Raw genomic sequence first — 18,551 nt, 5'->3', positions numbered from 1 at the left:
CTTCCTGCTCCAGACGCCCCCGCCTCCCTCCCTCCCCCCGCCTCCCTCTGAATGAATGACTCGGCCTCTGTCAGTGTCATTGATCAGACCCCTGCAGCAGCACTAACTTCCTGGAAAGACAAGCCATCCCGAGCGCAACAATACTCCTATTGATCCTCTCTCTGGCCGACTGGCCTTGATTCTAGCGGAGAGTGAAAATCCAGAAGCAGCCACTTATCGTCATGGGAACCGAGGCACCCGTGGTGGTGAGGAGATGGGGGGGAAGGGGGGGTGCTGGTACTGATGATCTTATAGATGGGAAGTCTTCTTTGGCAACAATCTAGTGAAGGCTTGATAAATGACAAGAAATTCAAATCCAAGCCCAGCCCACTGCTGACCCACCTCTCTACAAAGATAAAGGCTGGGTCAGAAGCAGGATTTATTGAGTAAAGTGACATGCAGCAGTAACCATAGTGACCAAGACACAGCACATACACATCCAGCTATTCGGTAATTAAGGAGCTCTTAATGAGTAAAGGATCAATTATCCTGCCAAACAGCTGTCATTTACTGCTGAATTAGACCTCCGGACCAAACCAATGCATGTCACGTATAAGAAATTATTTAAAAAATGATTAGAGCAGTAGATTTTTTTTTCTGAACACTCACAATTTTGCAAGTTACTCTTTGCCTAAGTTTATACCAAGGGCTTTGAATAACTTCTTTTTCTGAACTGCCATTTCCGTGAACCTTGAAAGTGAATAACTGAACAAGTCTCTGGTTACAAAGACCAGTGAACTAGCTACACTATGTAAGTGATAGATTAGCTACTATATATCTAGCTTTGTTGGGCTACAATTGCAAGGCCTACTAACAAAAAATAAAACGATTTCATCACAAATAACATGTCTGTGTGACACCAGTGGTATTTCCTTTACTTACAAGTCTCAAATATGTATGAAATGTTGGAAATGTTTGATTTATACCTATTTGAGTGAGCTCAGTTTAAATTGCATACAGTACTCCATGCCTTAACGACAGAAATTGTTTTTAATTCACTTGAATGGAAATAAAACTAGAGACCAAATCGACCACAAACCGAAACACGAGGTCCAAACAAAGCAAGCGTCAGGGTTGCAGCGATTCGGATATAAGCCTTCTGGTATTAATGATTACATGGTCTTTTCTATCTTGAGCACATTTTACCCCTGGAACACGGTTTTTAGGGCCATTCTACATTTATTGGGTGATTTTTCTTTGCCTTTTGCCCCCTCCAATTCTGATTCATATCAAGAATTGAAATGTGCCTGTTTGTAGTTTGTTGGTTGAAATTAGGACTATAGTTATTTACGTTTGTCTTTAAGTCTCTTGTTTGTTGTATTCTTCCACATTATTTTGTGTGAGTATGTTTTGGATAGAGAGGTAGAAGGGATACCTCCTCCTTCATGTATATAGCTCTCTTCCTGTCCGGACAAGCTGCTTGGCGCATTCCTGAATTTCTACCATTGTTTAATACAAACACGTACATGCAGCACATTCATTCGTGGAAGGAAAGAAATAAGGGGGGAAATAAATGTGTCACACTCTGCGCCTTTTGTGAACCTGCCATAAAAAAAACAACCTATGGGATTTTCCCTCAAGCACCACTTTGGATTTTAGGTCCGTCCATTTGATTGATGTTCGGGGCTCTTTTCCCCTCTTAACACTTTAGATAAACCTTCAGGGGGGAAACATCTCTCTCTCTAATCCAGGGGTGGGGAACCTTTTTCCTCTCAAGGGCCATTTCAATTTTTACAATATCCTCAGAGGGCCGTACAAATTATTGACCTCTGCTTAAAAAAACTAAAATCACAGCCCATTCATTTCATTCTGTGCAAAGAAAAAGCAAACTCTTAATCCAGATATCTCACCGTTAGGGATGATTAGGGAACAGGGATGCACGATAATTATCGGCCCGATATTAGGAATTATGACGTCATCCCGATAAACCCGATACCAGTATTAATAGCCCCGATAATATACAATATATTTTTTGGGTAAAAAAAAAGAAAGAAATACTGCGGTGTGGGTGGATTGGGATGAGGGGCGCTTGTTTTTCACTCGGCTCCTCCCGTTTTGCCAGTACTGTGGTATTAGTGGTTTAGGAAGAGGGGAGTTTTTTCACAAATCCAGCGCTCCCTAACTCGTGAAGCCAGGACAGTAAACAAACATGTCGTCGGTGGTATGGGCGTTGGAGCTATGTGCAACTCAAGGCATATGCTCGAACCGGAGCTGCCTGGACGCTGCAATCATGTTGCCGCACTATCCGTGCTGAGTGTGCTGACTTTTCGTACAATGTCCCACTGTCTGGCTTCCTGCATAAAGTCAAGTGCTCGGCGCCAGTTGTGGCGAAATGTCGCTCCTCTGTTTTAATTTAAACAGCTCCGTATATCCGTTAGCGCAGCTAGCTAGCACCAGATGCTAACAACAACAATGCACGTAAGGTCTCTCTCTCACTCGCTCGGGCCACACATACACACACCCTCCCGGTCCTCCAGATGGCCAGTCGGTGCCTGCCGGTGAGCGTGGAAGTGTGGTCTGCCACAAGCGGGCGACAGGAGCGGGGCTGTCAGCATCAGCTTGTAGATGGTATTTTAAACTCGATGCGCTCTGAAACTACGGGGCGGCCTAGAAAAAAAAATACACATGCGTTAATCGCGTTAAAATAATTAGTGGCGTACATTTTTTTTTTGGTATCGGTCTTGAGAAGCAGGAAGTTATCGGTATCAGTTTAAAAAAAACAATATTGTGCATCCCTAGTGCAAATGTATTTGGTTTCCTATCCATGTGAACATGATTTAAGTGGGGGGGGGACCTAACCTCCTCCAGCACCCGCGGGAAGATTTTTTTTTAAATGTTGAAGTTAAAAGCATCAATCTGGTGCACTTTGAGAGCAACATTAGGAGATCTATGGATACATCTCTCAACACCCAGATGAAACAGAACTGGAAGCAGATTTATTTTTCTTTATGAATATTTGACAAATCACTCCCCCTTTAAACTGTATTCTTCTTTATTAATAACAACTTTTGTTTACTGTCATATAGTATTTTATACCTGTTTACTTTATTCTCTTGTTCTCTTGTCAACTATAATGATCATATAAAGATGTGCCTTTACCTCACTGGTTGTAGAAAAAGCTTCTTATATTCGTTAGCATGCTAACCAGATGCTAATAACAACAAAGTTATTGACTGTATGATCAGTATGACAGATGAACAGATGCCACTGGGCTTTCAACTAAAGACACAGACACGCAGAAACTGCGGCATGTGTACGGCTCCTTATGGCAGTGGCGAACCGTGTCTATCACAACTGGACCTTCTGTAGACACACACACCCCCCGCCACCGCCGCCCCCCCCCCCCTCCGCGGCATTATAATGTCCGTCTTTTCACTGCATTTGTCGTCTTGAAAAGGGTACTCGCAACAATTCCGCAACAACTTCATCTTCACCTGTTGCACTTCAACGTTAAAAACAATAAAACGGCATGAATTGCTTCGTCGCATTCATCTAGATCCTCGGTCTCGAGCCAGTTAACTAGCGGGCCTTCTAGAATACCCTGGAACTGAGGGAAACTCTGAAATAATACGCCCATTGGCTACAAATCAATATATGATTGGTTGATCAAACTGTCAGTCCAAACGTACGCTCTCATTCAGTGCAACGGCCAGGGCATTCGATCAAGGATGTAGAATACCTTGGTTGAAGGATATTCTACCCAGAGACCCAGAACAAGATCTGATTGGTTGCTTTCTTTTCTAACACAAAACCACTGAAATGCGTAGTGCATGGTCCGAGAAGGACAAACAAATCAACGTAACACTGTAATATTACAGATCAACAGAACAGATACGATTCTCATTTATTCATTTTATATAGATTTTATTACATTTTATTTATATAATTAAATCGATTTTGTGTTTGTTTTATCTGAGTGTTCCAGGGTATTCTCTGAATACCTTGAAGGCCCTGACGGTTCGCCACTGCCTTATGGGTACTGCAGTTTCTGAAGTGCTGAAGCCGCGTTCTGGTGCTCTCCGTCAGAACTGCCCCGGTCAGTCGAGACCATAGACTGTATGGTCGAGACATATACCACGTGATGACACGTTAGGCTCGTGTTGTGTTCAAGGACCCTGACCTTGGCCAGGAAAAACAGGCACTCGCTTGTTTAATTTTTTTGCGGTCTAGATTTCTTAATTTTTTTTCTTTTTTGCGTGTGTTTATAAATTACCTCGAGGGCCGTACCAAATTGTCTCGCGGGCCGTATACGGACCGGAGGTTCCCCACCCCTGCTCTAATCCTTTCGCTGGAATCGTTTTGTCCTTAGCATAGCTTAGCGTAGCCTATTTCTGTGCCATTAGATGGTAGCCAAATACACTTCTCTTGTGCTTTTACTTTTCTTGTCTTCTATGATTTCTTTCTTTATATCTTTTTCTTTAAACTGTTCTCCCATTCCCCTTCTTTTTCAGGATTTAAGAATTTAGCATTTGTATCTCAGGTAATTTATCATTTCTGTGATAGCTTAGCATTTGTAGTTTAGCTTAGCTCAGTTTAGCCTTCATGCTCTTCTTCTGCGCTATTAGATGTTAGCTAAGTTAGCTTCTCTTGTGCCTATACCTTTCTTGTCTTTTATGACCTTTTTATTTTGTCAGGAGTCTTTTTGTCCTTGGATTAGCTTAGCCTTCACACTCTTCTTCTTTGCTATTAGATGTTAGCCACGTTAGCTTATCTTGTGCCTATACTTGTATGCCTTCACTTCTCCTCTTCTTCTTTATACATTTCTTTCAAATGGTTATACTTTTGCCCCCTGCTGTTTTTCTCTCTTTAAGGACTTCACTATTCCAGAATTCAGTAGGTTTATCCAAGATACAAATCATTTAATTTGTTATTTTTGTGTGATCTTTATAGAAACAGTCTTTCCTTCCTTAGCTTAGCCTAGCCTTCCCCCTCTTCTTCCATGTCATCAGGTGTTAGCCAAGTTCACTTCACTTTTCTAGTCTTCTATTTCATTGGTAATTTCTGTGAGATCTTTAGAGAAAACATGTCTCTCTTACTCTTTCTCTCTGATAGCGCTCTATCACCACATCTCCCTCTTCTCTCTTCGCTCTCACGCACACGGACACTATTTCAGTGAGTGTTGCTGCTGCTCTGATGAAGATCAACACAAAGAGCGTTTGTCTGGCACAACCTCGCCATCAATCACTCCTTTTCTCTCTTCCCCTGCTCACTCTCTCTTCTCCGCTCTTTGCTCCTCTATGACTCTCTGTCTTCCTCTTACCATCTCTGTAGTCTGTTGTTCTCCCTATCTATCTCTATTTATTTGTACGTCTCTCCTTTTAGTTTGAGTTTTGCTACTCTCTCTCTCTCTCTCACGAAGTGTGTAGCCCATGAACTAGCCACAGTTTGGTGTTTATGTGTTAGTACAGAGAAAGAATGTGTGTGTGGACATCCTTGTATGTATATAGAAGATCAGTTCCAGCAATGTATTTTGCTTTTGCAAAGGCTGCAATAAAAAAAAAAGTGTTTTGTGTATTTTTTTGCTCTGTGGTTTTCGGTCCATTTTGTCTAAAGTGTAGATCTTTGTATACTATCATCTTATGACTATTAACAATTTAAAAAAAAAAATATATATATATATATATATAGAACATGAACAAATAATACCAGCCACATATATACACAGAACACACACAGTGGTGATAGTATTTCTGGGATCACTGTATAAAAGGTGCACAGTGCTCCCACATAAAGCTTGAAAAGCTGCTTCACACAAAGGGGAAGCAGTGGACACACACAGTCTCTCAGACTCATGTCTATGAATAGCCTTATATGTGAAAACATCATATTAGAGGGTTGCATGTTCTCTCACTTCCTCATTTTGTCCGTTTGACCCCAGTCAGCTGGATGAATCATCACAGAGGGTAAAATAGGTTTCCAGTTTGTCTGAGAATGCTAGACATTCAAAAAGGCGTTTTTCGTCTTGTGATGTGACGCATTGTTATCTCCTTTTTTGAGACATCAGAAATAAGATGTTGTGGTCAAAATATTGTTGGTTCTAATCTTGTTAGAGTTAATTTTCTCACATACAATATTTCTCTCTCAATATAGTTCACAACACTGAGTAACAGGCGTCAGAATGCACTGCAGGGGAAACTACTGCATTATCCAACACTCCCACAAGTAATGACGCAAACATTGCAAGGAAAAGACAAACTTCTGAAAATGTCTTCAATTTCTTGGAAGTAGGCGGACTTTTCAGTGCCCTACACAGCTTTTCAGATTTGTTTTGTCCACACAATAACTTTTTAGTGACTTTAGAGCAGCTGTTATTTTTTTCTAAAGGCAGATCTCTATTGAAAATCTTAGTTGTTTGGTTTAGATATTGTTTTTTAATCAATCTTTTCACTTATTTTGTTAATCCAATAGCCTATGCATTATGTTACCTTTTTGTTTCTGATGCCATGTCCACCTGGACACTCCTTTTCAGTGCAAATATTTTTCAAATCCCTTTATGGTGCGTAGCTTAGACGGGGAAAACTGTGATTTTGGCTTGTAACGTATATGCTGATATCGTCTTTGTGTGCCATCACAAATAAGGCTGTGGAATTGCCGACATAGCTAAAACATTGTTTGTTTAAAACTTGCTAATACATATTTACTTTACATATACATGTACAGTTCTCTTCTGCTATATAGAGGAACAGAGACTTTAGACTCCGATAAGACAGACCGTGATGCCAATGTCGACGGTTAAGGAAGAGACCCTTATTTGGAGGGCCATTTATGCCTTTTCCCTTTTGGGAAAATATCCTTGCAAAAAAGATGACAATATTAATCAGTTAAACTATTCATCTTCTGGTCAACAGGTTAGGCAAATGTCTCGAATATTTTGAAAAGCAGATTCCTTTTGAATAGCTTATTTCTTTGGTTTCAACATTGTTTTTAAAAGTGAGACAATTACACACCATCGATCTCATGACAGTCGAACATGTGGTATTTTCTCGACCACAGCACAACGCAACACGTACAACATTTACCAATTAAGCAGCTTTTAATATTTTTAAAACACTCAAATATAATAGTAATAGTTAAGACTTAAGGAAGTTAGCACAGAGAGGCTATCAGTGTTGACTCACTGCTAATACGCTTTGACAGTAAATAGCCAGACACACACATACACACGCTTACACACACAACGCTAAGACTGCCGGTGATCCTTGAGGGCAGCCATGTCAACATGTCAACTGTCAACTTCCCTTCCCCCACACACACACTCTGCACATGCTGGGCTGTAAAAGTGTGTCACCAGGGGAAAGGGGAGAGGTGGGTGAGAGCAGTGAGTCCCATGGGAGCTGTGATGGAGTTACACACTCACCCTCCCTCCCTCTGTCAAAGTGGCAGCAGGATCAGGTGTGAATATCTGCTCCACTTGTGGTCCCACAGTTTATCCTCTCACCCTTCCTACTCTCATGAACATTAATGATCTGTTTCATAAATGATTCCTCAGCCTTTCATCGTCTCTCTTCTCATCTTATTCCTCCGTCTTGTTTTTCTCAGAGGCTCTGGGAAAGTCCTTCTTTATACAACCTCAGTTTTTGCTAAGCCACTGTTTACCAACTTGTTTTTCCACTGGTAACATTGCAATGAGAAGATGTCAATTTATTTGTTTTGAAAGTGAAAATAAACGGTATGACACCCAAAACGTACATAAAAGTCTTTACGGCTCGCGCACACACCCAAGTATTTGTAAAAAAGGGAAATATGTTCTTTTATAAAGCACACAGACATTCCTCTTGCTTCGTGTTTAAAGATAGAAAATAGTTATAATTACATATATAACAGTTCTTGTTAACCTACTGAACATAAATCAGTTTCATGCCATTTATTTGCTTTTGTCACATTTTACATACAGTACTTTCGTGTGGCCCCATTATTTTTTCTGCACCTCTATTAGATACATAGAAAAATATCATGGTTAAAGGGAACTGTATTGCCATAAATCATAAACAAATAAATGTCATGTGATCTTTGGACTTAGACAAGTCAGTTATGGCTTCCTTGGAGTGTTGAGGGGTACAGAAAGTATCTTTTGGCGCCATTTAAATAAATAAGACCTGTTCTTATAGAGTGATTTTGGTGAATTCTCACTGTTTTAAAGGGGTATGCTCCTTTTCAGGTTTCATAATTCTATTTTGTGCTTCTATGGTCACATGTTTTAATGTTCAAAAAGGTCTTTATTTTTCTCATACTTTTCACCCTCTGTCTGAAACCAGAGCCCAGCCCTTAGTCTATCACGTAAAAGATGTTCGAGCACTAGCCAATTGAATCGCAAGTGTTACGTAGTGATGTCACTATGTTAAGTGTAAGGGAGAAAAGCATTCCAATCGAGGCGTTTCAGACAACTTTGGAATTCTACCCTTTGCAGACTATTTACATGCACAAAAAGGGAAACCCCACAAATGCATAAAAGGGCCCCTTTAAGCTTAGATTTGGTTGAGGGTGAGGGAAGTGTTTGTCAATCATAATTCGTTTTAGGACCATTGTGAATGTGAAAATCCGAAGATCATTTCTGTTATTACACTGTCTGGCTATGATAAAAGGAAACCTGCTGGATGGTTGTTGGGTTCAGAGAGGCCGTGACATACATTGAGAGGCACCACTGAGCAAGTAAAAGCACATGGCCATTGATTTACTTGAATTTAATTACCCCCGTCTCCTGCTCTAAATGTTCCTCTTTCACAATTTCAGTTTTATGCAAGCTTTGCCGCAGACAGGCGGTGGTTTCAGTGCTCTTTCTTCACTCCTTTACCACGCTGCTGTGGTGTTTTTTCTAAGCCAAATGTTCTTCAGCAGTTAACTTCTGCCTTTTTTGTATCTACCGCTTTTTAAACTCATGGCAGTTTACATCAAAGCATTTACCCAAACATCAAATCTGTTTTACGGATCTGTTTCGAGTTAGTTAAAGCACCAAAATGTTGAATCTTCACTTCTAACCTGCATCATCCCATATTCCTGTATGCAAATGACTCCATGATGGAAAAACATAGAATCATGATTGCTACATCATCTGTATCTGTAGTATTCCTATAATGTAGTTCATTTCGATCAGATGCTTACCTATCGAGCCAAGTCACCGTATGTTACAGTTTTCTTCAAGACAGCTGGTAGGATCACATTTAAAACAAGCGGATATGTTTAAGCAATAGCTCACGACAGGCCGTGGTATATGCTCATTATATCACAGCTAAGGGGCGTGGTTCGGCCCGACGCGAAGCATATATCACGGCCTGAAGTGAGCTATTGCTTTTATAAAACGGTTACCAAGTGTGGCAATATGAAAGAAAAATACACACTCTAATTTAAATAGTTTTTATTAGTAAATAATGATGTTCAAAATAAAATAGTCCCTCCGTTGCCTTCTGCACAAAACATAGTGCGAGGTGGTTGCTATGCAACAACACTAACAGCTAGCGAACATATTAGACAGACGGCGTTGATCGATTATTTGGCTATTTATTTACATTCATGTGTATGTTGCCGTTTATTGTGCACCCACTGAAAAACTGTCCAGCATCAGTAGCATGGTTTACGAGGTTACTGGTATAGGTTGAGGTTGTTCTAGGCTGTTGCTTGGCGTGGCGAGAATATTGCTCCACTTTCTCCGGTCCCCGAGATTCGGCTTCCAGTAGCTCTGGAGAGAGCTTTCAGACCTGTGGCCACTAACGGTCATAATTTCTCTGCTTTGTTTCAAGACCCGCATCAGAAAGCTTTTGAATGGTGGTACTTCTCCAGTTGGTCTGCCTGCTCTTCACGTAGCTCTGCATGTCGTCGTTTAGGTGCTTTTTTTTCTGGAGATAGGCGCTCCTCAATCCACTCCTCCATAGTAAGACCCCCCCGGAGGTCGAAGTTAATCTTAAATGTTTCCATCTTATGCTTTGTAAGTTTATTTCGGAACGGAATAAATGTAAATATATTTATAAAACTGACAAGTCAAATCAAGCAATCTGATTGGTCGATAGTGTTTTTACGGACCTCTTTGATTACAGATTTGAAAACATCGTTGCTTGCTTTAAAAGTAGCACAATTCATTATGTCAAACCTTGGAAAGTATCTATCCCTGCCCTAATGCCAAAGGAACTGCACACTGAATATGTTTTGCCGTTTGATGTCTATGTCTGGACCGCTGCGTAAAAAGGAAGGTTTCTGCCCGTTACTTCTCCGCTGCTTTCTTGTTCCAGTACTTTTCAGCCCAACGGTATACTGTTTTTCTCAGACGCGGAGGGATACTGATTTGTTGTGAAAAGTAATTTACAATTCTACCGTGGTATACGCTCAGTATATCACGGCTAAGAACCAATCAAATTGCTTGATTTGACTTGTCCGTTTTATAAACATCTATATATGTTAATGGCTTAAAAATTCATTGCGGCTCATCACACTTATGCATGTAGGGCTATATTGCTTCGCTAAATTGCTAGAAAGATGTCAGATGGCATTACACGGTCACTGAGCAAACCATGTAGCGAAATAGATAAATATGCGACAATGGCCCACAGGCACGCATCAACTGAATTCCTATGTTCCTCCCTATGTGGAAAGATATTCAATAAGGCTGAACATGGTGAATCACACTTGAATCTCAACTTGTAATGTAAGCGTTTAAATCATTAAGGAGAGAAAAGGGATTTTTTGTGAAGAGTTCTTGCATTATGTTTCAATCTTCTCTACAATATAGCTCAAAATAACATATCTAATTCATATCCCTCCTATGACCTCTTACCGAGTGACGAATGCTAACTCCTTGTGTGTTTCCTGTCCCTCTGCAGAAGTCGGATCCTGGCCAGGTGTTGTTGGAAGCTGTCTTTAAGCACCTGGAGCTGACTGAGAGAGACTACTTTGGCCTGCACTTGGCTGATGACTCCTTAGACGCACCAGTCAGTATAATGTTTATCAATCTACAGAGTGTTTGTGAGAATGTGTGTGTGTGCCATGGATGTCTAAAGAGAACTGAATGCAGCATTGGAGGCGAAGCACCGTACGTCCCTATGAAAGGTGCTCAGAGGCGCTTTAAGCGGAAATCCCTTGACTCTTGAGACCATAAATATGTCCCGGCCATCTTCCACATCGATTGGCTCCATAGCACTTGCGTTTGCCTCGCTTCCAATCCACTCCATCTCAGAAGCATCATGTCCGGTCTCTGCTCAGACAAATAAATAGAGACGGAAACAAACTTTCGGCTCTTAGGAACTTTTAACAACTTTCAGTGCCTTCCAAGTGTAGATTTACATTACAAAATATAAGATTTATAGATGTCTTTTCTGCAATTCAAGCCAAAAGGAAAAATATTGTTTTGGCCCAGTGATGTCACGGACTAACATGGAAGTAATACTTCCGTTCGGCCAATATAAAAAGTGGCTTCAACTTCAAACTCACTTCCTGTGTTATTGGTGTGTGCCAGCTGAAAGTCGCGTAGAAATGGCAGTTCTATCCCAAAATGGAAAAAAAAACTAGATTTTATATAGTGCTTTTCAAGTCTTTGCGACCACTCAAGCATTCAACACAAGTCAGAATCTGACCGTTCATATATAGCATATACTATTATACATCATTGGCCATTCCAACAGGAGCAATTTGGTATTCTGTATCGTGCCCAAGGACCCTTAGAGATGTTGCAGAGGCCGGGGATTGAACTACTAACCGCTCTGCCTGATGATCCTGACAATTTGGTGCGAGTTGCAGATTGTTGGAGATATCTGCCGTAGAGTTTTCCATCTCTCAAATGTGATGGAACTGGAAGGTACTCAACTTTAGATGTGGCAAAAGATACATTGAAAAAACCTACAGCAGTATCTTTTTTTTTTTTTTAAATCATGACCAGGTTGCTCATGATAATCCAAAAACCCGTTGTGAGCAGTTTCATGTAGGATCTATTTTCTTTCTATCCGACTACACCTTCCTATCGTCCATGAGTACGTTTGACACATTGTTGGCTGTTATTCTGTGATTTAAAAAAAGTAGCTCCTACATGAAAGTGCTTACAACATGTCTTGAGTTTAGGTGTCATCGTTTTTGAAGAGATGGGTTCCTGTTGATTATTTCAAATGTATTTTTTTGTGGCGCTTTGAGCATCACAAGTCATCTAGTTCCATTCTTTATCAAGAAGGCAATCATCTCTACGGCTGATATCTTCAACATTCTGCAACTCACACTAAAACAATCTAGAGTGATAAAAAGCACTGCAGGTATGAGGAAAAATATGTTTTTGGGATATTGGTATCCCTTTAATCTATTGACCTCAAATGTGTGTTTGTGTGCACTAGAGTAAGTGTTTGCCTAAAGCAGAACTCTTCGATCTGTTTTTAGATCTGTCTCATAATCATAGATACATTATAAGTGTGTGAATAACTATCTAGAATGTACATTTACTGCATGTCGGTGCATATATTATATTGACGTATTTAAGTATATTTGTTGGATGTGTGTCTGTGGCCAGCCGTGAATAATTTAGCTTGTTTAACCATGTCATGGAAGGTGTCTCTAAGTGTCTCTTAATCAATATTTTACAGCGCTGGCTCGATCCCACCAAGCCCATCAGGAAACAGTTAAAAAGTAAGTGGCATCCACAACACACCACCACACTAACAAATCCACCACACTAACAAATCCAGTTCATTTTCAGGAACAAAAAAAGTCGTAAAAACCACAGCAGTTCACTCAAGTCCAACGTAATTGCTTGAATTTCACAATTTATTAGTTAGCGAAGGTTGCAAATCCAGCCTCCACCTCAAGCAAAAGACACTATGATTTAAAATTCTGAATCTGCCGTGAGCAATTATTAAACTTCATTTCAACTTGTTTCTTTTTTAATAATGAGTAATAGGATTTGTAGAAGAATGAAGACGTAGCCCGCGTGAGAAAGGCAGTCGTCCTCCAGCAATGATTGAACTGAGTTTCAACTCTGTGTTTTTGCGCTGAGTGATTGATTCAGTGAGGAATAACCTCAGGGTTTGGTATTCTACACAGTGCACGGAGTAAGACTCATTTGTAGAAATATACGCTTGCTTACTTTTACACTAAGTCATTTATTCCACTTGTTTGTATCTTCTTTCAAATGTGTGTAACTAATCCACTCTTAAAGTATAGGAGCTTACCATGTTTTGTTTTCCACTCATCAGTGGACCTTTTTGGTTCGTTTTCCACAGGAGGGTCTCCCTATAATATGAGCTTCAGAGTCAAATTCTTTGTAACCGATCCCGGAAAACTTCAGGAAGAATACACACGGTAAGAGTGTTCATTTACAGAGAAAACACTGTATTATACTGATTATACCCCAAAGATGCTTAATATTATCAGAGGGAAGGGTAACAAGTAAGGCTGGAAACGCGTCCAAAATGATCTCAATATGAAAGCGATATAGATAACATCATATGTACTGTGTAGCGCATTGGTAACTTACATGGGTTTCCACTTGATTTAATGATTCGGAAAAATTGAAGGAAATCCTGTCAAGCGGTAGACACCGCAAAACAATTCACGGCATACAAAAGTTATATGAAAAACTCCATCATCAAGGCATGTAGTGGTAGTGTTCCTTGCAATATAATCAATGAAACCACTCTCTAAATGCCATTGTATTCACTATGTGGCCCTTTTACACAGAAGTACTTCCATATGTGCCCTTATTTAGCATGAAACCCCGACATGCATACATGTTGTAGGAAGATGTAGTATTGGATTAAACTGCTACTCAAGGAACAATTTGTAGAATGACCAACGCTAAATAATATTCTAGTTTTTGTGTTCTTTTCAAATAGCTTTATTGAGATGAATGAAGTGTCCAGACACACTTCCAATGGGTAGCTTATCAAGCATATTGTATACTGTATATATCGAAAGTAATGGGGTTCTTATGTAAACAAGGTCATGTTGCTTCTATCCAAATAGCTTTTGGTTTCCAATCATTACAAATGGAGCTTCGTTCTCTCTTGACGCGGGCTCATTAAAGGAACCCGTATGTTTGGCATCAAGGCCGTTATGTGGACTCCATCCCACAGTTCTGCAAACATAAGGTCTGCAGCAGCGCGCTCTGCACAAACAACATGCAGAGGAGGCGTCATGCCGCCTTTTCTCTGCCCGCTGTTTATTCCAGCCTCACAGCCCGAGCCTTATCAACACTCTTTATGCAGCTCGTATTAAACAGTGAGCGCTGAGCTGGGATCTGACTCGCTGATGGGGCGTGTTGTACACTCGAGTCACGACCAAAACACACTCCTGATGGCTTTGTCGGACAATGTGTGTAACAAAGAGATGGTGTAGTACACGGGAACAGCTTGGATAACGAATGGCTCCTGGAAGTATTGCTAATAGTAGGGTGATGCTTTCAGTGTCTAATTCATGTCCGTTATACACTATACTGTAAATCGCCTCCATTTCCTTTAGTATTTGTTATTAGCGTTTTACAAGAAAAGCCTTTTATTTTCCACTTTTCATTATTTCTGTCGAGGCAAATTAGTTTTGTTTACTTTATTTAAAAGCCTCTGCTTATTAAATTAGATTAACAGCATTGATCAGGATTTATTTTGTCACAGGGCTTGTAAAATATATATATAAAATAACAGACTGAGTTGCAAAACACTGTAATAGACTGACCTACTACCAACAAATATGTATTATTGTTGAACTCTATACTATATAAGCACAGTTGTCTTTACATGAAACTGGAGTCAATTCAAACGGAGGTAAAGGTGCATTGGACTCTTATCCTAATGCATGTGTTGTCACCCCCCCAGGTACCAATATTATCTTCAGATCAAGCAGGACATCGTAACTGGAAGGTGAGTGTGTCTTCAGCAGCTGTGTATTTATCGTATGAGTTATATCATAAAGACATGTTGGAATGGATATTCATCAGAGGCTCTAAATACGGTGTATTAAAGGTTACCAGAGTCGAGTGCTTTGAAGCTTTATTCAATCAAGATTCATTTATAACGTTTATATTTATTTTGCTTCTCGATGCATTCTGGCAGATTCATATTTATCCACACAAATATAATTGGTGTTCCAGCTGTTTCCGAATCGTAGGATCCTAACAGATACATCAATCTAGTGTTGTAAGGTCAAAATGTTTTGAATTAAAAGTTTGATGAAATCACTTCAAAAAGCTTCATTAAAAAAACCTCAATAAAAGCTTCGAATGTAAAGAAAATAACACATTTGTGAAAGCCATAAGCTAGAGAAACTGACTGCAATATATATTAAATGAATTACATATTTACAGTATATGCATTATAGACATCGAACACATGTACAGAAGTACAAACAAAGACAACTTGCTCATTATTGTTTTTGAAAGAAACAATATGTGCTAATTTTTTAAAAAAAATCTGATTGTGTTTTAATGTACTACTGTATGTTTACTGTTGAATAGCTTTGTGAGTGGGTAAATGAAGACATATGTGTAATCGCTTTGAGGAGCTGTAAATACTGGATAACGTGCTGCATAAACAAAATCCATTTATTTATTTATTTTTTAAGTCAATTTATTGTTTATTTATGTCAGAAACAAAAACATACAATAATATATATATATATATTCTTTTTTTCTTCTCACTCAAATTAATAATTATAACAAAGTACAACACAGAAACAAAAAAACAACAATAATTCTCAAATAGTCTGTCATGTTCCCCCCTCTAGCATACATTTTTCTTATAGATAAAATATTAGGTCATCGTCAACATCATCAACATCAGCGACATGTTTGTCTTGTTAATTTGTTTGCTTTTTGTTTTTTTACAAAACAATCAGAAATAAATTACTTTTACAATCACAAGAAATAACAACAAATGGGATTATACAGGTCCTGTTCATAACCATTAATGATTTGGCTCCTAAATAATACTTTCAGTTTAGATAGACTTGTACAATATTTCAGTGCATCATTACAGTTATTCCACAGACTAACACCCTTTGATGAGATGCATTTACTGTGTTATTATGTGAAAATAACTGTAACACTATTTTGCATTGATTCAAAGCTTAATGTTTGTTTATCGTGTGTTTCAGATTGCCCTGTCCACACAACACAGCCGCACTGCTGGCGTCCTATTCTGTTCAATGTGAGTATGGCTCCCTGGATACATCCACTCTATACAGAGCGATGGGAGGGCAATTCATTAGCTTCCCTTTTAGCTGCACACTGTTAAATGAAACCGCTGTGGTTTGCTCCAGTGCATCTAAGGCCATTATCATTCAATTATGCTCTGTGGTGATATGTTATTATTTGCAGTGATATAAATAGACAATGTGTTTTTTTTATTACAGAATCAGTATCAGATTTAAAAAATGTAGTTTATTGCAAAGTTGCTTTACACATACAGTACAAGGAATTTGCTTTGGTGTATAATGGTGTCAGTGAGAGGAATTAAGAACAAAAAGAATGCCCAAAATCTAACTATTATACAAATGATATTTATAAAAAAATATATTAATTGGAAAAAATATAAAAAACTAAATACAATGTGGAGCTGTCCAGTTTAGAGTTTTACAGAAATGTGCTAAAAATATAGAAGACGTGTGACGATGTGGTGAACAGGACATTTAGCGCTGAGCTAAAGGCTAACTGCATCATCCGAATAATGACACACTCGCTCGGTCTCTTTCACTGCTGCTCATTGTTTTCATGCAGTCTGCTTCTTTCTTTATCTCTGTTTAGTCTGCCTCGTCCCTCTCTGATTAACCCTTTTTTTCACTCACACACCCCCCTCTCTCACCCCCACCTCTCCCTTCCGCTCTCTCCCTCTTTATGTCCGCCACCTCACTCTGGCATATTTTGAAGGGATTGTGCACTGCTACAGTATATAGGTCAGAGAGGAGATTTGGCCCAGACTACCAACATCATGACACCACTGCTTTTACCCCCCCCCCACACACACACACACACTCATATACACTGTGTGTCCATGTTGTCCCTTTGCCCAGTGCCAGCCCAGATTATGAAGATAAATGTTTGCTTTGGTAAAAACGGTTTGAAGCAGCTGCTATGCTAATTCAGTTAGCTCGGACCAAGTGCCACCGCTGATCACACCAAAGTGACCAAATTCTGCGTGAAAATAATAGACCCCTTTCTTGGATTAAACGTATTTTGGTTTGTATAAGAAAAGCTTGACATTACGGTTTTTAGTAGTACATTTTGACTGTAATGTACATTTTCGTATACACAAAACATTTCTTGGAATAAAGAAATTCTTAGTCGACTAACAATTGTTTATGGACTCATTGATTCGTTTTTGAATCGATAGATCTGTATATAAAAAAACGTCTTCACAAAGAATCATGCTAAAAACACCCCTTTAAATCATGCGCGTACAGTACCAGCGATGTGCTCGTAGTTTTCTTGGAAATAGTAATGCAGGAATGGAGTAATCTTGTCGGCCATCTCAAAAGTTAGCATCGCTGTTGTAACATCTACAAAAGTTCATGAGATTTTCCATTCGGTTTTGGATTAGAAAATAAGCTCTCTTACCAACACCAACAAAATGCTGAATCTTTTCCAGATTGAGGACTCATTCCTGCACCACTTCATGAATCAACATAAAAAGACCACATTTGTAGTCCAAAGACCAATTTGTCAACCAATCAACTAAGAGTGTGTAGCCCTAAAAATGTTGTATCGCCAAACACTTCTACGTCTTTAATGCTCCAATGATTGCAAAGTGTTGCTATTGTTCATGTATGCAATTGTACATTTTAGATATGCTCAGATTTCCTGTCAATATTCATATTAATAAAGGGCAAGCACACACAATGTATGGAAATCCATCATCACAAACGGAGAGGTCAATGTGTTGTTTGTGCCGTGTTAGTCAATAGCATCATTATAAGGAGCCTGAGCTGAAGCCAGTATGGATTTCACATGGGTAGATGAATACATACAGAGAGATCAGGTTCTCTATGAGCTGCAGTGGCCTTGCACTATAAAGCCATACCAACATTAGCCCACTGCTCTAAACCGAATGCTATTGACCGAACATATATTCCTCCCTGGAGCCGTGTACACGTCAATAAGAAGTGAGCCCAGATTGATTCGTTGGTCAATATGCTTAGGCTACCGGCTAGTAGCTTAGTCCAGGGACCACTTGAGTTAAATTGATGCTTTGTGAGTGTAAACTGTTAGCTAGTGAGCCAATAGCTTCAGGGATTCACTTTTCCCTCTTAAGGCGATGAAAGACCTTGGAATTATTTCACTTTTTATCTTTCTTCTACTCACTTCTTTCTTCATCTCTGAGTACAAACAGTTAACCTTCTGTCTTTTGCTATTTGGATCCCCATTTAAATGTATCTATGTATAGAAAAGACGACTTGATCTCTACTTGCAGTTCAGTTATGGGCATTTTAAAGAAGACATATTCTGCTAATTTTCAGGTTCATATTTGTATTTGGATGCTCTACTGTGAACTGTTTCTATGCTTTAATGTTCAACAAGTCCAACAAATTCCTTCTGGAGGGGACTTTGGGATTTGAGCCCTTGC

General features: G+C 39.4%; 1 protein-coding gene across 4 annotated transcripts in view; it reads left to right on the top strand.

Moving 5' to 3' along the window:
* The window catches only part of ptpn4a (protein tyrosine phosphatase non-receptor type 4a), a 96,658-nt gene that overhangs the window by 40,727 nt on the left and 37,380 nt on the right, over positions 1-18,551 (top strand). For 2 of the 4 annotated variants that reach the window (XM_034215078.1, XM_034215079.1), the window contains exons 3-7: positions 10,848-10,955; positions 12,588-12,630; positions 13,197-13,302; positions 14,811-14,855; positions 16,087-16,139. In XM_034215078.1, the coding sequence (XP_034070969.1) occupies positions 10,848-10,955; positions 12,588-12,630; positions 13,197-13,302; positions 14,811-14,855; positions 16,087-16,139 (355 nt within the window). The remainder of the gene's footprint in view (positions 1-10,847; positions 10,956-12,587; positions 12,631-13,196; positions 13,303-14,810; positions 14,856-16,086; positions 16,140-18,551) is intronic. The other 2 variants (XM_034215081.1, XM_034215080.1) reach the window with 1 other exon arrangement.

This window comes from Gymnodraco acuticeps, unplaced genomic scaffold (assembly GCF_902827175.1).
Source record: "Gymnodraco acuticeps unplaced genomic scaffold, fGymAcu1.1, whole genome shotgun sequence".
Classification (NCBI taxonomy): Eukaryota; Metazoa; Chordata; class Actinopteri; order Perciformes; family Bathydraconidae; genus Gymnodraco; species Gymnodraco acuticeps.
This window is presented reverse-complemented; position numbering and strand designations above follow the sequence as displayed.